The 23,430-nt window shown below is 38.1% G+C and overlaps 1 protein-coding gene across 1 annotated transcript; it reads left to right on the top strand.

Moving 5' to 3' along the window:
• Window positions 1-660: 660 nt before the first annotated feature.
• LOC120627944 lies at window positions 661-23,109 on the top strand. The gene is made up of 20 exons (XM_039896072.1): window positions 661-673; window positions 2,483-2,577; window positions 3,144-3,426; window positions 4,585-4,636; window positions 5,283-5,316; window positions 5,612-5,672; window positions 6,653-6,728; window positions 6,894-6,924; window positions 7,422-7,497; window positions 8,377-8,432; window positions 8,820-8,886; window positions 9,570-9,625; window positions 10,155-10,218; window positions 10,717-10,772; window positions 10,936-10,999; window positions 11,688-11,723; window positions 12,861-12,893; window positions 13,457-13,537; window positions 21,993-22,063; window positions 22,960-23,109. The coding sequence occupies exons 1-20, from the start codon at window positions 669-671 to the stop codon at window positions 23,025-23,027; spliced, it is 1,365 nt and encodes a 454-aa protein (XP_039752006.1). The 5' UTR covers window positions 661-668; the 3' UTR covers window positions 23,028-23,109.
• Window positions 23,110-23,430: the final 321 nt, after the last annotated feature.

The following is a 23,430-nucleotide window of genomic DNA, read 5'->3' as shown; positions in this document are numbered from 1 at the left end:
TGAGACTTACATTCCTTTTCAGTGTTAGATAGTAAGGTAGAAAATAAGAAATTCATATAAATTAAAATAAATACCAAGTATTTATGCTTGCACTTTAGAAACATTTTATATACGAAACAACTCCAGTCACGATAACTATATAATATAGGGGACTAGTTACAGTAAATGGATTCCGTGAACAAACATAATTTGACGGCCAAGTGGCGCAGTGGGCAGCGACCCTGCTTTCTGAGTCCAAGGCCGTGGGTTCGATTCCCACAAGTGGAAAATGTTTGTGTGATGAACATGAATGTTTATCTGTATATAAAAAGTATTTATGTATATTAGTCATATAAAAATATTCAACAGTAATCTTAGTACCTATAACAGAAGCTACGCTTACTTTGGGGCTAGATGGCAATGTGTACCTTGTCGTAGTATATTTATATTAAAAAAAAATTCTACGTTTTATTTGTGAACACCAACGTGGGAGCGTCTTTGTTTACCTTATAGGTTTTATTGATGTCGGTGATTAATTGGTTGCTGAAACGTCAATATAGACAAGAAAATATCCTCGCGTGTCAAAATAAAAATGTCAAACTAAAAAAATCTTTAAATTATAGTGCCAGTAAGAAACGATTGAAAATGTAGTAAAAAGATCAAAATTATAATACTAAAAAGAAACTAAAATGGCGTAAGTATTTTAAAACTATACATAGCTCTGGGAACCGATGCACGTTGGGGTCCCAAGGTTCTTGAATATCGATTCCGCACGGAAAAGCACATTAAACGAGTTGCAGAGAGTTTATAGATACAAGCGACACAAAACCTACGGTTCAAAACGTGTAGAAACCACTACAAAATACCATGTACTTATATTCAGCGTGACTCCATAGCGGAGAAAATTGTAATTAGGTCAGTATTTTTTTATTCCTAATTTTACTTATCCCACTAGCATTCTTTTATTTTTTATTTTACTACAGGGCTAGACTTGACTGCAATCTCACCTGGTGGTAAGTCATGATGCAGTCTAAAATGGTAGCGGGCCGCCTGCAAGGTAATCATATCCCTAATCGTTTACCACGCGACATCGCACCGGAACACTAAATCGCTTAGCGGCAGACCAAACCAGAGAAAATTCAGAAATTATAAATTCTCAAATTGCCCCTGTCGGGAATCAAACCCGGGACCTCCTACTTAAATTCGAAGCGCTCACCGTTGCGCCAGGGAGATCGTCAAAGCATTGGTCGACTTTAAAAGCATTTTTTTTTCTTTTACATCTACGGCACATATTTAATTCGGTAGAACAAATTTGTAAGTAATTACATCTGACCTAACTACATTCAACTCTATTGGGTCCGGCTGAGTATAGGTGCAAAAGACTTATGTCCATCAATGGACGCCCTTTAGTTTAAATTAAGATAAGAATTATTATAAAAATCAATATGAGGAGTGTTTAAGCGTAGTTTAAGTAGTACATCGCCATCTAGCCCCAAAGTAAGCGTAGCTCGTTGGTACTAAGATAGCTGATGAATATTTTTATGAATATAATACACATAAATACTTATAATATACAGATAAACACCCAGACACTGAAAAACATTAATGTTCATCACACAAGCATTTTCCAGTTGTGGGAATCGAACCCACGGCCTTGGACTCAGAAAGCAGGGTCGCTGCCCACTGCAAAATTGTAATTGTATAGTATAGTTGTATGGTAAGTATTAAACTTAAAGTCTCGTCGTCGGTATAAAGTCTTACATTCGGAATTTATTATCGTCATCTAAAGCCTTGTAACGTCCGCGTCCCACAACTGGGCCCAGGCCTCCTGCCATCATAGGAGAGTCGCTGCTAAAAGTAGAGTTGGTGGGTTTTAACGATTAATTATTATCACCGTCATGTTTGTGATAATAGCCGGGACCGGTGGCTTAACGTGCTCTAAGCACGGAAGTGACGCCAATTTCTTTCATCTACTTCAGGCTGGTACTGAATGGGTTCAAACAAAAACCATTTGGTATGTACCGATGTACCATTTATTTCCACGCTTAAACATTAGGTAAATAAGGTTTTGATTTGGTCGGTTACTATCGCAAAGACGCTTAACTTAAATGTCCATAGCCGTTTGTGACAATATTACGTTCTTAATGGTGCGTATAAATTGTGTTTTGCTGGCCGAATACGGCAAACGCGATTCGTAAAATGGTGTCAGTAGCGTCTGGCAAGCTAGTGAAAACGTTTACCTTCACATCGTCAGCTATCAATATAATTAAGAGTTGTATGACCCGTATTTAAGTCTAATTTGACTCGCATTATCGAAGTGTAGGTTGGAAAGGTATGAGAATTTCTACTTACAGTCAAAATCCAACACATAAAGCCGACCACATATTTACGAGACTCGCGCAAAGTGGAATGTCTTGCCATTGGTCGTAAAGCACGCCACCAAGGACACTCGTTTGGTGCTTTGGTTTGGGCTTAACTAACATATAACTTGGGCACAACTTAGTTGCGAGGTGTGCGAGCATTGCAACACTGCGGTACACTGCGAAGAGGCGATTGTGAGAGACGGATTCAGCTACCATGCAAGGTGTCACAAATGCTGTGAGTTAAAAAAAATAAACTAACTATTTATCGGCAATAAGTTAATAAGAATTCTATATTAAAATGCTTTTATTAAACCAAATCTACAGAGTTTTTTTTTTAAATAAGTTATTAAGAAAAATTATTTTAACCTATTTACTTTTATTTAATTGCAATAAATAAACAGAAGCTAAGTGAGATTAGAAGTTTCTTAGCTGTTCTTTGAAACTTTTTTAGTTCAGTCAAAGATAGATTTAAGATAAACTAAACCGATCAGTGCGGTTGTCAGTTAAGTTAGATGTAGAGAATTAGGCATACATAATCCTCATAACTTTATTCCTCATTTTCCCATTTTATGGTGATCGCTTAGAACATTACCGGTAAAAAAAACTGTCAACTGCTTAATGATATAACGTGTCTAACCGTTTGTTCAAGAAACCAATCTAAAGTGGAGTGGTTTCTGTATGTTTTCAATTCTCTGTTTTAGACATTAAATTAACAGATTCGTGTAGTATTGACACCATTTCAGGCTAGACAGCATTTTTGTTTATGCATCAAGTGCTATTTCTTAAAAATATGAATTCCAGACGTCTGCAGCGAAACAAACCTGCAAAATGCGGATATATTCAAAGGGGTGATATTTTGTTCGGGTTGCTCCAATCGTATATTCCAAGGGTGCGCTACTGCGCGCCGAAGGGTGCAGACTCGACTGCCCAGGAGGCCCGCGTATAGTAAGGAGTATAAGGAAAGGAAGAAGCGGAGAAACGATAAGGGATACAATAAGTACATCAATCGGGTTTTGGAGTTGGCAAAACTGACCGCTACTGACAGCCGGAGCCTTTCGGGGCAATCTAAGGAGTATAAAACGAGGTGAGTTGTGTCGTGTGGTAACAGCAAAGAGTGCGAGATTTTCAGCCAACGTTTACCTATTCGATCGCATTAATGTTAAGTACGATTTATATGGTATCGCAAGAGTGCCATCTAGTGACAAGCCTGTTTCCCAGTGTTTTAACTAGATGGCGCTATTTCAATACCATATAAATCGTAGATAAATTTCACGCGATCGAATAATTAACTGGTATAAAATCTTACACTTGGCCTGGGCGCCACAATACGTTTTTCACTCTCTACCAGCGGTTATCTTAGGAACGAAGCGTCCTCCGTGCTACTACTACCGTCTACTGCGATCACCAACCCGTCTGCCCAGCGATTTGATTAGGTATACAAACCCTCTGGTAGTGTGGCGGACTACGGCCTTAACCCCTTCTCATAGTCGGAGGAAACCCGTGCCATGTAGTGAGCCGGTAATGGTTCGATATGATGAAGCTATGTCGGTTACTCTGATCACCTCAATATACTTCGTGTGTATCTATCTCAATCGCCCGCTAAGCATCTATAAAAAACTAAAAACATGACAACAAACAACAAACCAAAACCCATAACCCATAACCCAAACATAAAGTTCGTATATTTTTATTATTTCGTATTTATTGTACCAATAATACTTAGGTATATATATGTACTAGCTGTTGCCCGCGACTTCGTCTGCGTTTGATTTTGTTTTTAAAGTATTCAGTATCGTTAAGCCTTAAATGAGTATAGTAGTATATATATGTATAACATATGACTGTCAATTAATTAAAGCCAAATAATTTGCAATAAAATAAAATTGCGACTATAATTAAAGATCTAAGCTATCCTATCTCTTAAGTTGGAGCAGACTGCTCACGGTGTGCCAATTTAATTTAAAATCGGTTAAGTAGTTTAGGAGTCCATCGCGGACAAACATCGTGACAGGAGATTTATATATATTAAGAAAGATAAGCAATTATGAAACTTCAGATCTGTCGGTTTTTAGTGACTTACGCCGCTTCGAAGGGCAGATTCTACCGAAAAGAGGCAGGCAAGAAACTCGGCAGTTGCTCTTTTCCAATGTCAACTTTTTATAATTATTATTCCTTCTTGCGAGAGACGAATTTAATCGTAAATCGACAAGTAAGCAACAGTAAAAACTTTTTGTTTTAACAGCACTTCGCCTTCGACGGTGGCAACGGTGCTTACGAATCACACATACCAAATGGTGAGGTACCTTTTGCCATTAATGTAACATAAGTAAAAAAAATATATATATATATGTTTGTTTGTTTGAAAGCTTTAGTGCACACACACATTTTATACATAGAGAGAGTATATAAAAGAGAGAGTGTAAATGCGGTCTTATCACTAAAGCGATCTCTTCCAGGCAACCTTTGACGTTAGGAACGACGAAGGTACGGGTTGGTGCAGCAATTTAAATATATACATATTATATATATATATATATATATATATATATATATATATATATATATATATATATATGATATATATGATATATATATATATTTAATATGTATATATATATATATATATATATATATATTTAAAATGTATATTTAAAATATATATGTATAAATATAAAAAATAATTATAATAAAGTAGTTACACTACTACTGAATCCCTAAGAAATTTTTGATACTTCACGGGAATAAACCAATAACTGTTTTATCTACAGTTAAACTTGCGCAAAAGTAGTGTCCTTGTGCCTAAACCTAAGTAATAATCTAACCTAATCTAAACGGAGGAAACCTGATAAGCAGAAATAGATTTAGATACTCTATCAAGAGACTATTAATTTACCTAAACTGTATTAGTTGCTATTACCTATAACTGTTTTATTTTTGCAGCAACAACCTTACAAAGTTACGAAACATAGCACAGGTGAGTTATTTAATAAAATATATATATTTTTTTTTAATTGATGATAAAATATAATACTATGATTCTATGTATCGTGGAAATCACAACATAAATACAATCTACATATACTTACTGTTACAGTTTTATTTTAATATATACTGTTTATTATAATAAAACTGAAAAATCATACTGTAGGATCATCTGAAACAAATAAGTGTAAAACAAAAATCTAGAAATATATAAAGCCGACTGTTATAGGCCAGCACGTTCTTCATCATAAATAAAAGGTCGTAATTGTATTATTTCCTTATTACAGAAATGGCCACAACTACGACCGTCACTAAAGAATTACTAAAACACATTCACTCTATAGACATGTAAGTAATAACCTTTATTCAATCAACACTACAGTATTAACAGTAGATTTTGAATCAAGTAATAGGTATTTCATTCGAAATGGTACTAGGCGCACGAGCTAAAAGCGAATGGTGGTCTTTGTTGGTAAAAGAATCTGTGATACCGGCTCTGTAATAATCTATGGAATCGCCTAAATTTAAAATGGTCCATCTGCATACATATAACTAGATGAGGTACAAACTAAACTTACTCGGGTCATCATAATTAAAACACAAGTAAGGTAATTTTCAAATAAACCACACGTCTGTTATGAGCCTTATATCGATGCAATAAGGTTCTCATTACGAGCAAGTGTAAGATATATATGTAGTTTTTGCGGTTAAAAAATATAGATATATAATAATAATATTATACTTACAACGTAAATACACACATCGCAATCTAGCCCCAAAGTAAGCGTAGCTTGTGATATGAGTCTAAGATGACTGATGAATATTTTTATTTTTGTAATTAATTTTTTTTTTCTTCGCTTAGTTATTCATCTGGTAAATTAAGGGCTTTGGCTGCCCATTTTTTTGATGCCTGCCCTTTGGCCTAATATTAAGCGATGATACAGTCTAAGATGGTAGCTCGCTTACCTGTTAGGGGTGTGGTAGATATATATATTATATCAAACACGTTTTCAAAATTCGAAAAAATTTAAAAGCTCACCTCCAGCTAATACCATAAAATTGAATAGATAGGTAAGTATTTAAATATTTTCATCTAACTTCGCTTTATGCCAGAAGACCTAACCGTAGGCATCACCGAGAGGTTACATCACCTAACTAAATTTGTATGCCATTCAATGGCACTTTGAGTATGAAAACACGAGAGCATTAATTTTGTTCTTTTATTGCGTTGTAGCTACAAAATTTTAAATATTTCGTTAAACGTTATAAGATATATAGTGATTTAAGTATCTTAATGCCAATAGTAAAGTTTATAACATATTTAACAGTGAATGCAATGAATGCAAAATCGTCACACCCGTGAAGCCGAAAAAAAATTGTAAAAGTAACCAAGAGAAAAAATTTGTAAGTGTAATTTGATGATATAATCCATGAAACAATACAGAAGTTGACAAGAACCTCAATAATTTATCATTATCAACATCGAAATTTTGTAATTCAACATTCAATAAATTGTGAGATATTAAGACAGATTAATGAATATAAATATTGTAAAATCATTTGTTTCAGCAAAACTGTTGCAGCGACTTAAGACTTGCAGGTCAGTGTTATCTATGTCTCATTCACATTAATAAAAACTTCTAACAAGAATGGAAATGCCTACAAACAACACTTAGGAATGCAGAGTAGTGTGCACAGGGTTTCTGACCAGAGTATGCATAAAGCAGGAAGATGGCATGAAATTAGAGATTCGGCACCAAATTAGTTAGGCAGTAATTTTGTGCTTGTAGTGCACGCGACTGGGTATCCAGCCCTCGCAAAGGAATTCCACCGGTTTAAATAATTATGATAGCTTTCCTAAAAATGGTCACCATATAAGTAGCCAAACTTGTTATCATATTGTGGCATGGAAGAACATTTTGGGCTTTGGCACAGTGGCCTTGTATCTAAGATGGTCAACATTAAGCAAACTTCCTATAAGGCCAGTAAAATATGCAACTGCCATTATGTAAATGCCATTGTTACATAGATGATGCTAAAAATAGAACATCAGGGAGCAGCGTATCGACCAGATTCCTCATAATTTACATGTTTCAGATGTCGGTGCATCCACCGAGATAGGTCATGTGGCTTTGAGAAAGCCATCTGAGGTCCCTGTGATAATAAAATCTGGGTAAGTGCCGTTTGATGACGGCAATTCAGTCATCCCTCCGCATCCCGCGGGTGTCGTACGACTTAGGGAATATAACGGAGAACGGGCGTCTGCGCTACAACAACCATCTACTACGGTCACCTAAGCATCTGCCCAGACTTGCAGCTGGCAATAGTAGTATCTTTTTTATAACATTAGGACGGTCTTCGCGACAAAGTATTAATAAAATATTGATGTCATCATCAACATCACTTCAACCGATTAACGTCCACGGCTAGACATAGGTCTTTTGTAGGGCGTTCCAAAATCGACGAACTCTCCGCGGCTCGTTTAATGTCGTCTGTCCACCTTGGTGCATCTTCCACGTTGGTGGTCGACAAATGCTGCGTTAACCGGTGCGGGGTTGCCATTCCAACATCTTGGGATCCCAACGTCCATCGGTTCTCCAAGCTATGTGCCCCGCCCATTGCTAATTCAGCTTCCGGACTCGTTGAGCTGCGTCAGTAACTCTAGTTCTTCTACGGATCTCCTCATTTCTGATTTGATCACGTAAAGTTACTCATACCATTTAGCTCTTTTCATCGCCCGCTGTGATTCTAAGCCTCCTTTTGAGGTCCAAATTTAGCGACCCCGTTTCAGATCCGTAATTCATCACTAGCAACACGAACTGTTCGAAGACTTTAGTATTCAGGCTGGTTACTATCGCGGAGCGGAACATGAGCGTTAGACATAATTTTTGTCTTACTTAGGTTTATAAGGCCCACCTGTTCAGAAACTCTACTGAGGTCATTGAGCATCGTATATTTTTCCAAAAACCTCACCATATTTACTTAGGCTTAGGGTAGGTATTTGCATTACCACTATTATTGTAACAACAATTCATGATTTTCTTATTGTCAGGGCCAGATTAAAGCGTGCTGTAACACAAAGCTTGTCCAACTTAACCCAGGAATCTAGTAAGTTTTATTTCATATAAATATTCTATAACAATTCTATCTTCTTAATAATATTCGCACTTTAAGTAATATTAGCGCCGAAAAAGGCCTCTTAAAGGAATTATCGTCTATTGTACCGTGCGTGTGAAGCGCAAGTTTATTTTGAAGTAACCTAATCCTAAGGCTGCCCGCACACAATCATTATTACTCATAATATTTTTCATTCATTCTTCAATACGCCTCGCACAAACTCAATCTTATTGACAATATGCAGAATATCGTCAAATATATTTAAGTGTAACAAAAAAAAAAATAATTATTTTGGTTCCAAGTATGGCGCATAGTATTCAGTTATGTATTCAACTTTATTTTGATCAATAAAGGATAGAAAAAAATGATATTTTTCAGATTGTTCTGGTGAAGGCGATTCAAATTGCTCCAATTATACTGAATACTCTTCAGGTTTGACAAATACGTGAGTTTATCTATTTTAACCCCACTACTGGGACATCCATTGAACTAACAATGACATTAAACATAAATATTGGTAATGAGGGTAATACACTCATTATGTTTTACTTAAGTATACTTTTTTTTGTATATATTCTACTATAACAATCTCACCTGCAAGGCTAGGCTAATTGCCCATGTAATTGTCTCCTGGGCAGTTAACTCCCCAGGGAAAGGATAAAAGTAAATCTTCTCCCACATCTTTATCAACTCTCAAAGCACTGGCGGACACGTGGAAATAATATCCAAATAATTAAATCATCTTACTCTCACCCTGGGGTAGCTGGAAGAGATCTCTTTTAGAGATAAGCTTTCCTTTGTACACTTCATGTATCTTATGTTCACAATCACAATTTATGGTACATAAATAATAATTTTTTTCTCCTGCGTGTGCTAGCCCTGCTGGAGGTAACGATAATTAATTATTAGTATCCTTAAAAAATTGTTAAGGGGTACGGCAGTCATATTTAACCCATCGCCCGGATGGTCGACTCAAACTCCTTTAGTTAAAGCTACTTAAAATTAGGTAGGCTTTTACTCTCGGACGTTTTATATCTTCTTTCCTACACAACAGCTATAAGTATACATTCACACAAATACCCGAACAAACTAGTATGCAGGTATATTGTGTATTTTTTTTTATTCTAGCGGACATTGCATAAACCGTACCATTGGGAGTCTAATAAAACTACCGTACAAAAGTTGTAAGTAATCCAACCAAAAACATTTTATGAGAAATTGGCTTCCAGACTAGGAGACATCGCCTAAAATCAATGCTTAATGATTTAGGCAATGTCCATAGAAAAAAAAGTTTCTCTAACTCTTAGGTGATAACAATTGGTGAAAGGTTGATGCATACCTAGGCATTGCCTTGTTCGTCGTTAGTGAAAACGGGCAGTAGAACTTTCAAAATTTATTTAGATTTAAGGAGAGCCAGCCAATCCTCAAGCTCGAGATTCTTGGCAACCAATAAAAGCGTTACTTTTTTTTCTATCCAGACCGAAAGTATGACGCCCTAAAAATGAAGAACAGACGTATCATTATTTTTTTTATTTTTGCGCCATTTTGGAAGCATACAACCTTACATTACATTTTCCCCAAAAAATAGTAGACCGATTTGGGTGTGGATTTTTTGCATCACAGAGGTATACGTCATCTCAAGGCAGGTTTTTAACTCTGTTTTAGAATAACTGATTCTTAAACATTTCAAATTAGAAAGTCATTTATTTACAGTCAAAAGGAACATTTTAGATCGAAGCTCTCTCATCAACAACATAATGAGCAAGAGGGAATCTGAGTAAGTAAATATGTAAATAAAGCTTAATCTACATTACAGGCTAGTCATTTATTTTAAATAGGCTTACTTTTGAAAGCGTTCAAAAGTACTTATACTCGTTTATCTACTCTAAGAATGAGAAGGGTTTAGGCTGTAGTCCACCACGCTGGCCAAGCGCAGATCGGTGGACATCACAAGCCTTTGAGAGCATTGAGAACATTGTTGAGAATTCTCGGGCATGCTCAGGTTTCTCACTATGTTTTCCCGTAATGTAAGGTAAGTAGGTAAATTTAATTGCTTGAATTTAATTAAAAAATGTATAAAATGTGTAATGTTGAATGAAAGAAAAAGTTGTCTGAGGTATCCACAAAAAGAAAGAAAGCATAGGTACTTTATTGTACACTAAGAAACACATAGGTACCATATTAATATAAAACGACACATTGAACTACTACTGCAATTGGCGGCCGTATCTCTAAAAATCACACATTCTACTCTATATATGTATATATTTTTCAGATGCATTCTTAATAGATTCAGGATACTGTTCCAACACGAAATCACTGAACACCAGCGTAAGTTGAGAAATTATTAATAAGTAAGTTCCATAATTAAAATCTTATGTGCTGAAGAAAATTATTTTTTTTATTGTTCCTTTGTGTGTAAAAGTCTTGAAAACTATTTATTTTAAACTGATTCATGTTATTTTTAAATATTTTATTGTTTTATTTTACCCAGGTCGAGGATTGAAAAGGCTGTTTTCAACAATAAACCGCAGGAATGATAAGTACAAACTTGGATGGTAAGTGATCCGGATTTTTACATTCATGGTTTATAGAAGTCGGTTTAATTAATTTTATAAATTTTAAGTGCATATAAAAGTTTTTGGAACCGACAGGATTTGAAATTGCGACTCCGGCAATCACGGACCGAAATTCATATATGCCTTTTATATCAGTCTTATAGCGACTGTAGCGCCATCTAGTGGGAAACATTGCAGTTTCGATCTACCCTTTAAAGATCCATATTACAATAAAACATGTTTGACACATTTGGTGACTTTGAAATGAATAATTGTTAAGTCTTCGAAAGATGCTAAATCTCTAGCTTTACTGTCTAATAAATCTAATTCTATATTGTGTAATTTAAAAGTGAGTTCTGAGTAAAGTATTTTTAGATTGAGTAACAATTATTCAGTATAAAGTTAACATCTCCTGAGGATGCTCCGGTTTTGGGGCGAAACGTGCGTAGAGGGTACATTGCCGAAGATCATTTTAGTGTGGAGTATAAGGATTGAAGAAATTATAAATTAAACCATACAGATTCTCCTGCTTTTCGCGGAGTAGTTGTAGCAAATTAAGCTTAATTTTCATAATTTATGATATTTATTAGTGTGTTTACCAGAACTTGGTATACTTTAATTACTTGTCTTTGTACTTGGTATAGGTAGCATCGTTAATTTGGCATTACTTATATACACGTGATTTCAGGCTCGATATGATGAATAAAATTCCAGAAAATGAAAGGTCAGTATAATGCCTCAACTAAGGTCAGTAATTTAGAGTTTCTTCCGATTATTATTCTCCATGATATTATGGTAGTATAGAAGAGCTTTTTGTGATGGAGCTCGTCCTAGGTAGTGCTACCACCATGCTTATTTCTGCCGCTAAGCAACATTTTGTTTTTTTTTAATATGCACAACCTGCAGTATGTTATCCTTTTGTTTTCCTTATCCTAAGGTTGCCTGGAAGAGATCGCTACGAAGCGATAAGGCCGCCATTTTTATACTTATTCTGTCTGTGTTTTCTTTTATTCTTCTTCTGTATTTTTATTTGTGTGCAAATAAAGAGTATAAATAAATAAATAAATTGTTGCGACGCTGTGCTCCGATCTGAAGGGCGTGGTTGCCGGTGTAATTACAGGCACACGAGGGTTCACATCTAGTCATCAGTTTGATGGACACAGGGCAACACTTCGCAGAATGTCCTTGCATGTCCTATTTCGCTCTGTTAACAGCCTTAACAGGCGGTCTATCTTCTGGTCTAATAATAATATTATATTTAGTATAGTAATATAATAATAAAAGGAAAAAGTATCTAAATACTTGGACCTTGCTCACGAAATTACCGCCATGTGGAATGTTGAGTCGACCGTTATTGTCCAGATCGTCGTTTCAGTCAATGGTGTTCTTGCGAAAAGCTTCGACAAACATCTTAAGAAGCTTTCGCTTGGTTGTTGGATCAAGGGTCGGATACAGAAGGCAGTAGTCCTTGAAACGGCGCGTATTGTAAGGAGGTTCCTCACTCTAGAGCCCTGACCACCGGTTGCTTGGGCATTCAAAAGCCCCGCAAGCGGAGGGTGGTTTTTTTTTATACATTTTAAATAATGTTTTTTATTTTTTTTAAGCATTATTTAGAATTTTAAAAAAATTAAAAAGAACAAAAATTATAGGATATCTATCTACCTATAGGATATATATACCTAGGATACATACCTAGTCCTTATAATATTCCTATCTGGGAATCGCCGCACCAACGACGTATTTGGATGCCGATAAAAAAGTCAAAAAGTAAAGTTCTTTACTTGATAAACTTTCCATGCAAATTGCAATCCTAAATGGATTGCATAGAAAGTGTATCTTAATCAAAAACGTATCTTAACAGGTTACCTGACACGATAACAAAGCGTGAAAAAAGGTTAGATTTCATTTTATTATTTATACATACTAATTACTGTACAAGATAATAGCTAACTATTTCTCAGAGACACTCAGCAGAGTATACTCAGAAAACAATGCTCGTAGCAAACTGATGGCAACAGTTTGGTACGTCGATTGTTATACTATTCAAAAATACTAGTCTCGATTAGGTATCACCTTATAATGAATTGATTGGTTAGACTTCGGCTTTACTTTCGAGGGGTCGAGTTCAAACACCAGCTCGAAACTCTATCTTTTTTAAGTTATATGCGTTTTAAGAATTAAATATCATTTTTGCTTTAATGGTGAAGGAAAACATCGTGAGGAAACCAGCATGCCTGTGAGTTCTCCATAATGCTCTCATAGACGTGTGAACTGTGAACTCCACTAATCCGCACTTGGCTAGCGTCGGCCACTGCGGGCTAAACCATTCTGAGGAAAGAACTGCTCAAAGTGTTGGCTAGTAATGGGTCCATGAAGATCATCATCTTTTACCATCACAGACAGACTCCTTTCAGACCCACTGCTCCGGTTTATCCGCTATGACAATTTGAATTTCAGATGCAGACATTATAAACGGTCCCACAGTTACCGATGTATGCGTACACAAGTGATGAGACTAGCCGGGCCCACGAGAAGCGAGTAAGTATCATAGACTATGATAAAAATAGACGTGCTTCCACCACCAGCAGGCATATTCAGTGCCTATCTAGGTGGATAGAAAATAACGTTAAATACTTTTAAACCATCAGGTAACTATCGATCATTATCATCACCAAAGCTCGTACACCCCTGGATGGACCTTGGCTGGTGAGGCTAATTTCTCTATCAGAGGCGATCAGAAGCCGCTTTCTTTCAACTCCCAACTCCCAGAAATCTATGTCCTTCTTTACTCTATCACTCTACTGACAATTAGGTTGTCCGCGGCCTCTATGCCCTTCCAATTTGCCCCCCAGCAACATTTATTGGGTCCATGAAAATTTTGTAACCTCAGTTGACAAACTTGATAAATAAATAAATAAATATACTACGACACACACATCGCCATCTAGCCCCAAAGTAAGCGTAGCTTGTGTTATGGGCACTAAGGTGACTGTTGAATATTTTTATGAATAATATACATAAATACTTATAATATACAGATAAACACCCAGACACTGAATAATATTCATGTTCATCACACTAACATTTTCCGGTTGTGGTTGGTTGCGCCAAGTTATAATTAAGTCTTAAATAATAATTTAAAATTTCATTGGTGTTCCTATTCTCCCATATCCAACCTAAAACAGCACTGAACGATTCTCCGTGAAGAGACTGGCGCCCTCATACGCCTCAAAAACACTAGAACGCAGAGCTGTCACTTAAATTAACGGAAGCAAACGATTAAGACGTTTGCGGACGACTTGCTTTCCGATTGCGAAAAGTAACGGGCAATACGAGTTTACTGGCTGCCTGAAAATAAGCCATAAAATATCATAATATACCTTAGAAGTTTCAATGAGATCCTTTTAAGCATAATTCCTATATTTATGTGTGTGCCGAAATATAACATAAGTGGTGGTGTTCGAGAAGAGAGGACTTCGTGAGGAATATTTGGATCAACGGACGGCGTGCTCCTACCCATGAAAAATAAGGTCAAGTAAGTGCTGTCTTCCTTGTGCTCTGATTCCTTGTATCTTTCTTTTGTACACCAATTTACCGCAAAAAATACAGTCCACTCATTCGAAATAAAAATCTTAAATAACTTAATATAACTTGGCGCATACATATTTATTTGGTTCCGTCGAGACGGATATTTACAGCATTTCCTTCATATTAACGTATTGAAGCATTAGTTTCCTTGTTAGAATACTTCTATAGGCTCTAATAATTGAAATAATATAATTTTAAATAAAATAGGTCATTGCGTCATCTATTTTCTTTGTCTTAATACTGGCATAAGCGGCATTATAGCATTGAGCTAGCTATTTCCCCAGTTAGACATACTAATTATCTACACATATTTATGTATATTTCGATAAATATTAGTGTATTTAAATTGAATTAACAATTAAAACAAATCTTAAAACTTGCAATTATTAATTATCGTAGTACCTTCGGTTGTGAAACATTTACTCAAGAGTCGTAAGACCTAGCATATAAGGTCGAGATTTGTCTATACGAACCTCTGGTCGATCGAACATTCGATATAACCCGACCACGCGTAATATCGAACGAAGCGCGCTTGCGCATATTATCCGCACTCCGCGCGACCTACTTAATTTACCAGTATATGATTGGCTATTAACCTATCATACTCACATAAAAATATAGGTATTTCGTGATTGTTAGATAATTGTCTCACTTACACTTTAGTAAAATGCCTCCTAAAGTAGATTCTAAAACTAGCGAAAGTGATAAGGAGATTCAGGATACTAAACTGTCTATCTTAATTGCTAAACGTGAAGCTATATTCGGTATCATGCAAAATGTCTTTGACTTATCTCGTGAACCCGATGTTCATACGAACGTTGAAAAAAGAGAACATTTTCTAGACGAATCTTCACAAATTGATTCATTGCGTTTAAAGTACGAGTCTATTGTAGACGATTATAATACACGTTTATTAAACTTAAATTCAGATGCAAAACCTGATTACAAAAGTCTGTATGCTTTTGAGACTTTGTATAATAGGGTCAAACGAACTCATACAAAATGCTCAACTTTAAATACGACACCAGAAATACATAATGCGACCTCCGCGCTGCTAAAAGCCAAGCCGAAGCTAGCTCCCATATCGATATTAGAATTCGATGGTGACATTAAATCTTTTCAGATGTTTTATACGACCTTTAAGTCAGTAGTAGATAATAATCCATCACTCACAGATGCAGAAAAGCTATTTTATCTGTTACCGAAGCTGACAGGGAAGGCAAAAAGCGCAATCGCTGGAATTTCTCCGTGTGCTGAGAATTATCAGCTCATTTTACAAACACTCGTCAATAGGTTCGATGATAAACGTATGTTGACTTCCGCGTACCTACATGAATTATTTCGCTATAAGGGTTTTCAGACTCCCTCTGCGACTAACTTTGAAGATTTCATAGACCGGTTCGCTGGCGCAGTAAGCGCTTTAAAAAACCTAAAGTTAGATAACCTAGCTGATCTTATCATACTACATATAGCTACACAAAGGGTCGATACTGAGAGTGTACGCGCGTTTGAAATTAAATGCGGTAAGAATATACCTACTTTCGACGACTTTGTGGAATTTATCACAACACGCGCGAAGGTGTTTGAGCGTACGAATACGAATGTCACAAACCCTTCTAATACACGTCATAATAAAAATATAAAACATTTGAATAACGGGACTTCTGGCAATGCGCCGAAGTATCAGGCCTATATAAGCACGGTTGATAAGCCTACGTCCAAGTGTCTATGTAGAAATATAACACATGCGCATTTATATAAATGTGTTGACTTTAATAAATTATTAACTCCTCAAGAACGTTTTAAGTGCGTCAAGGAGAAGAATGCCTGTGTGAACTGCCTGTCTATAAAACATAAAGTCGGGCAATGTGAAGTCTCCCCGCACTGTTCGTGTGGTCAGAAACATAACAAAAGGCTGCACTTTGACCAACGCGAGGAACATTCCCGCGCGCCTCAGTTGAATACCGTCATGCCGCCACCGAACGCACCTACCGTTACCGCGTCATCGCCCGTAGCGGATGATCGCGCCGACGTAGCACTGTGCGCTACGCGCGTAAGCCCGTCTACAAGCGCTACGCAGGTGTATAATAGCAATTTAATGAATCGTGTGGAAGACAAGCGAACTACTGTCTTATTGGCTACCGCACAAGTTGCTGTTTACGACTGTAATGGTGAACGGCAAGTTATACGTATATTGTTGGATTCTGCTTCGCAGGCCGATTTCCTCTCAAAAGAATGTTGTGATCGCTTGGGTTTGCAAACTAAATTCACAGAACGTACTATCGTGAAGGGGTTCGGTGGAATTGAGAAGGTTGTACAATCCAGCTCGGTTGACTTGACGTTTTATTCGCGTTTTGATGATAACGTTAGTTTTAATATCTCGCCACTTGTTGTTGATAAAGTGACAGACAAATTACCTACGGCTGTGATAGATACGGCAGTCCTATCACACCTTAAAGGTATTCCGCTTGCCGATGCGAGTTACGGCGTACCTGATAAAATTGATGCTTTAATAGGAGCTTCCCTATTTCCACATTTGCTTCTCCCCGACGACGTCCATACGTCACGTCGCGACCCGTCGGTGCCCGTTGCATTGCGCACGGTGTTAGGTCTGGTGTTCATGGGCAATGCGCCTACGATACCTACTATAAATACTCATACGGCCTTGACATGTTGTTTCGTTCAAGAGCCTCCTGCTATTGACTCTTTAGTCAAGCGTTTCTGGGAACTTGAAGAACTTCCTTCCGCTTCCATTCAGAATCCTGATGATAATGAATGCGAAGACTTCTACACTTCGACTACTGTCCGAGATCCCGATACGGGCAGATACGTTGTCGGCCTGCCATTTAAAGAGGATCTATATTCCCTAGGGAATTCTTTGGACATAGCTAAGAAACGTTTCATCTGCCTCGAAAGAAAGCTTGAAGCTTCGAATAAATTGAGGTCGGCATATGATGACGTCATAAAAGGTTATCTCGCGAAAGATTATATTTCTCCCGCGCCTTCATATGATTCTAAAGATCCCGTTCCGATTTACGTGATGCCACACACGGGGATTTTACGTGAAGACAAACTCTCGACGAGACTGAGATTAGTCGTCGATGCTTCTTGTCGTTCTAGTTCTGGAAAGGCACTGAACCATCTGCTACATTCCGGTCAAAATTTACAGGGAGATCTTTTTAAAATAATTTTGAATTTTCGTCTGCATGCAGTGGCAATGACAGCCGACTGCCGAGAACAGTTTCTACAAATCGTTATGCGCGAAGCTGATCGTCGCTATCAATGCTTCTTATACCGCTTTAATCCACAAGACCCTCTTGTGCTATACCAGTTCAATCGAGTCTGTTTCGGTCTCACTTCCAGTCCCTTCCATGCACTGCGCACGGTAAGACAGCTGGTGAATGACGACGGCGCAAAATATCCACGAGCGAATAGCATTGTGCTACCCGCGCTTTATATGGATGACGTAGCTTTCTCGCTTCCAAGCGAACTAGAGGCAGTCACTGTGTCGCTGCAGATGATCGATCTTTTTAAGGGTGCACAGTGGGAATTAGTTAAGTGGAACAGCAATTCTCGCGAGGTCTTAGATAACCTTCCTGCGTCCCACAAACTTCCGACTGAAGTGGAGTTTGACAAAACCATGCACCATAAAATACTTGGTCTGCATTGGTCTACTGGAAATGACGCTTTCTATTTTAAAATTTCTATGCCCGACGATGTGACATGCACTAAGCGCTCCATCTTGTCGACTGTTGCCCGTCTGTGGGACATAATGGGCTTCGTTGCTCCCACAGTCGTGTATGCCAAAATATTAATTAAAATGCTTTGGCAATTAAATCTTGATTGGGACACTGTAGCTCCACCACACATCATTAAGATGTGGAGACAGTTTTGCGATGAGTTGCCAGCTCTAAATAAGCTACACATACCGCGTCATGTGGGCGTGACAACAGACTGTGAGGTCACTCTCCTGGGACTATCAGATGCTAGTCTCGCAGCCTATGGTGCTGTCGTTTATTTACACGTTAGCTCCCCTACTGGTAACACTGTGCGTCTTGCTTGTGCGAAAAGTAAAGTTTCGCCGACGAAACCTCATTCAATTGCTCGTCTCGAACTATTAGGTGGCGTCCTACTGTCGAAATTGCTTCGTACAGTACATGACACTTACTCTGAGCGTATCCCAATCAAGGCTACATATGCATTTCTCGATTCCAAAGTCGCCCTATATTGGATAAAAAGTTCACCGCATAGATGGCAGACTTTTGTCGCGAATCGCGTTGTACAGATAACTGAGAATATCTCACCAGACAACTTTTATCATTGCCCTGGCACTGAGAACTCTGCTGATATTCTATCGAGAGGTGTAACTCCTGAGAAGCTTCTCTCACACCCTCTGTGGCTGCATGGTCCACCATGGGCATCAATGCATCCGTCTCAGTGGCCACTCAAAACTCTAGAGGGAGAGTCTATTGAAGACGTACCCGAGAAGAAGGTTCTTATACACACTGTGTGTAAACCTATACTCCCGAACGACTTACACGAGCTTGCTCTCCGTTTTTCTTCGTGGAGCAAACTTCTACGTATAATTGTATACATTTGTAGATTTGCTAAATTACTGCCTCGTCGCGGCACTAGTGCAGTTACCGCTGACGACTTAAATTTCGCAGAGAATAGAATGCTTCGCGCTCTGCAAAATCAGCATTTTGCTGAAGAATATTCTCTTATTAAAAATAATAAAACATGTTCACCGGCATTTAATCGCCTAAGACCATTTATTGATGATGGACTTATCCGCGTTGGTGGTCGTCTCGCCAACTCTGGACTTAGCTTTGAAAAAATACATCCGGTTATATTGCCTCGCAATGGCCACGTGGTAAATATAATCATTGATTATTACCACATTAAACATTTACATGCTGGACCCGAACTCCTAATGGCCCTGCTTCGTCAGAGGTACTGGATTCTGTCGGCACGCCGTATTGTCAGGCAAAGAGTACATATGTGCAATACTTGCTTTAGATTTAAACCGCGTCCAACCATTCCGCTGATGGCGGATCTTCCTGATATACGTACACGTCCAGCGTTGAAAGCCTTTAGTTTCACCGGCTGCGATTATGCAGGTCCTATACCATACGTTCCTGTACGCCGCCGTGGCGTACACAGCGAGAAAGCTTATATTGTGCTGTTCACGTGTCTCACTACGAGATCTACGCACATTGAGGTTGCTACCTCACTCAGCACCCCCAGTTTCCTCGCCGGGTTTAAAAGATTCCTATCACGTCGTGGTCCTGTTCAGGTGCTGCATAGCGACAATGCTAAAAACTTCCAGGGTGCTGCTTCTTACCTTCGGGACCTCTATAAATTTCTAAGAGAAGAATATTACCCGAAGCTAGAGCAGGAATGCGCTGAAAATCGCATAACTTGGAAATTCATCTGTCCCAATTCCCCACACTTTGGAGGTTCATGGGAAAGTATGATCAAGGTGACTAAGACGATCCTGTTCAAGGTCATAGGGCAACAGCTCCTTTCTTATGAGGAACTTTGCACTGTGCTCATTCAGGTCGAATGTCTTCTCAATTCGCGTCCGCTAACAATACTAAGCTCTGACCCTGCCGAACCTTCGGCTCTTACTCCAAGTCACTTCCTACATACTGCGCCTCTATTCTCCTTGCCTGCGCCTGATGTCAATCCAGACAAAATTAACTTGGTTGACAGGTACTCGTTAATAGATAAAATGGTCCAATCGTTTTGGAATCGTTGGAGGATGGAATATTTGCACGGATTGCAAGTTCGTTTGAAATGGAATACGCCTTCCGTACCTATTACGCCGGGAACTGTCGTCGTAGTTATAAATGACAACGTACCGCCTCTGGCTTGGCCTCTAGCAGTAGTAGAGAAAGTGCATCCCTCGAAAGACGGCGTCATACGCGTAGCGACCGTTAAAATTTCCGGGAGAACTTACGTCCGTCCGGTCGTTCGCTTATGCCCTCTTCCGACGCAATAAGCGTAACAATTATAGTTTCATAATTTAGTACTAAGTAGCTCATACGTTAAGACTTTATTCTCTTTTATAATAATTCTACAAATAATTAATATTTTTTAATATACTTTCGTAAATATACACATACTTATATGAAATACGCCCATGCGCAATACGCGTTCTTAAAAGAGGCAATTCTACCTCATACCTTATGAGAGCTTTTCTTAAAGGTGACCCTTTAAGGGCGGGTGGATGGTTGCGCCAAGTTATAATTAAGTCTTAAATAATAATTTAAAATTTCATTGGTGTTCCTATTCTCCCATATCCAACCTAAAACAGCACTGAACGATTCTCCGTGAAGAGACTGGCGCCCTCATACGCCTCAAAAACACTAGAACGCAGAGCTGTCACTTAAATTAACGGAAGCAAACGATTAAGACGTTTGCGGACGACTTGCTTTCCGATTGCGAAAAGTAACGGGCAATACGAGTTTACTGGCTGCCTGAAAATAAGCCATAAAATATCATAATATACCTTAGAAGTTTCAATGAGATCCTTTTAAGCATAATTCCTATATTTATGTGTGTGCCGAAATATAACATAAGTGGTGGTGTTCGAGAAGAGAGGACTTCGTGAGGAATATTTGGATCAACGGACGGCGTGCTCCTACCCATGAAAAATAAGGTCAAGTAAGTGCTGTCTTCCTTGTGCTCTGATTCCTTGTATCTTTCTTTTGTACACCAATTTACCGCAAAAAATACAGTCCACTCATTCGAAATAAAAATCTTAAATAACTTAATATAACTTGGCGCATACAGTGGTAATCGAACCCACGGCCTTGGACTCAGAAAGCAGGGTCGCTGCCCACTGCGCCACTCGGCCGTCAATGATAAGGAATTCATAAGAACTGCATTTAGGTTCTGAATTATGGTTACTTCGTACTATGGTTATGAGATACTGAGTAGGCCTTCTGGTGTCATGTGCAATCAACTGAAGCCAGTAAATGCCTCAAATAAATAGCTGATACGGTGATAGGCTAAAGACCGAGTTTGAACCCCGGCACGCATCCTTAACTTTTCGGGACAATTTAATATAAGTTGCTTTCTTGATGAAGAAGAACATCAAGAAAACCTGCATGCCTGAGGTTTCTCCATAACGGTCTCTAGGGTCTACCAACCCGTAGTTTGCCACAAAGGTGGTCATTTGGCCTTGAGCCTTCTCATTTAGAGAGGAGTCCCGTGCCCTGTAATGTGCCAGTAATATATTGATGATAAACGTGCATTGACATCGTCACTGTAAATCTGGAAACTGTTCTGCGGAATCCGTAACCCGGTTCGTGATAGGTCTGATATGGTTACCATCTATCTTTTTTCCTGGATTTTTTCATATCTATAGAATTGCAACATGTATTTCTATATTTTTCAGACTTGCAGTTCTCCGAAAGAAACTGAAAAATGCCCTCTGCCTCAACTTGTGTAAAGGTTTTCGAAATTTTAGTAAGTTGCTTTTTATTTTTTAATAAGTGTATTTGACACCCGTGTGACGAGACGATTTTTGGAAATTGTAAATCGGAGGAAGCAATATAACTGAAAGCAGATTTTCATTTAATATGTCTGTCAGTCAGTTAGCACATCACGTAGAATCTACTGAATGGAATTTGGTAAACCTACTGAAAACATTGAATTAACATTTAGGCTCTTATATATCGAAAAACCGTGCAGATTTTCCTGGTTTTCGCGGACTATAGCAAAAAGTAAGCTTTATATAAAAAGTAAGTAAGTATTATTTTGCCAATATACTCTCAGGATTATTCCTGAGTTTGAAACTTTATTGTTTATATTTTATTATTGGTTCACGGGGCTGACCCCGTGCCTCGTAGAGCACGTTAGCTTATGTTTCGGCTATTACCCATGTGATGTCAACAGCTCGGCCAACTCCCACCAGCTAAATCTCTCTTGTCTAGAGAAAAGGCCTGTTCGAAGCACTGGGCCTTCTTAGTTAGTTTTTAAGGGGACATAACATAAGACTATTTGAAGCTAAGAGATGCTTGCGGTGATCTCTGTTGTGTTATGAACCGAGGCCCCGAGTTCGATCCCCGGCTGGTGCAGTTTGGAAATTTATAGTTTCAGATTTCTGTCTGGTCGCGTCCAGTGAGGCTTCGACAAATACGTGCCGCTAAGCGATTTAGCGTTGCGATACCATTTCGTGTAGAAGCCGATTAGGGGTAGGGATTTAATATAACAACTAACCTGCTAATAACAGTTAACAGCTAACTGGGCTGACATGCTAGGGTTAACCTAGCCGGTTAGCCCAGCTGGAAGTGACTACCGGGTGAGGTTGCAGTCTAGCACTCAAGTTGTGGAATGAAAAAATTTAATTTACTTTCTTCCAGATGATCAATATGTAGACATACTGTCAACGGTAGCCTGCGGACCAAGTCGACAGGTACCCAGCCCATAGCGTGATCGAGATACATTGTTAAATAACATTGAAGAATATAATTTCTATTAAAATGCAATAGATATTTTATTGTGCAGGCTAATAAAAAAATGACTATAGCTGTTATACGTTTTGATTTCGTTTAGAATTAAAGTGTGGCAAAATCTATCCACGGACCAAATGTAAACAAACAAATGACAGGTTATGAACATTTGAGATTACGTTAGGTGAGGTTAATTCAGTATTTTTTATAGAAGACTAAAATTAAAATTTTTTAAATTTTTCCAGAAGACTAAAAATGTTGTTTACCCCGCGTCCTTACATTTGTTTGTTTACATTTAGTACGCGGATAATTTAACCGCACTTTATATACATTTTCGGAGTTTTATTGTATTGTAGTATTATTGTTTTACCTCTATTGTTC

The sequence above is a fragment of the Pararge aegeria genome, chromosome 12, assembly GCF_905163445.1.
Source record: "Pararge aegeria chromosome 12, ilParAegt1.1, whole genome shotgun sequence".
NCBI classification, from domain to species: domain Eukaryota; kingdom Metazoa; phylum Arthropoda; class Insecta; order Lepidoptera; family Nymphalidae; genus Pararge; species Pararge aegeria.
This window is presented reverse-complemented; position numbering and strand designations above follow the sequence as displayed.

Coding starts and splice junctions, on each gene's coding strand:
- LOC120627944 (XM_039896072.1), top strand. Junction 10,773..10,935: donor CGAAATCACTGAACACCAGC/GTAAGTTGAGAA, acceptor TATTTTACCCAG/GTCGAGGATTGAAAAGGCTG. Junction 13,538..21,992: donor GCCGGGCCCACGAGAAGCGA/GTAAGTATCATA, acceptor TATATTTTTCAG/ACTTGCAGTTCTCCGAAAGA.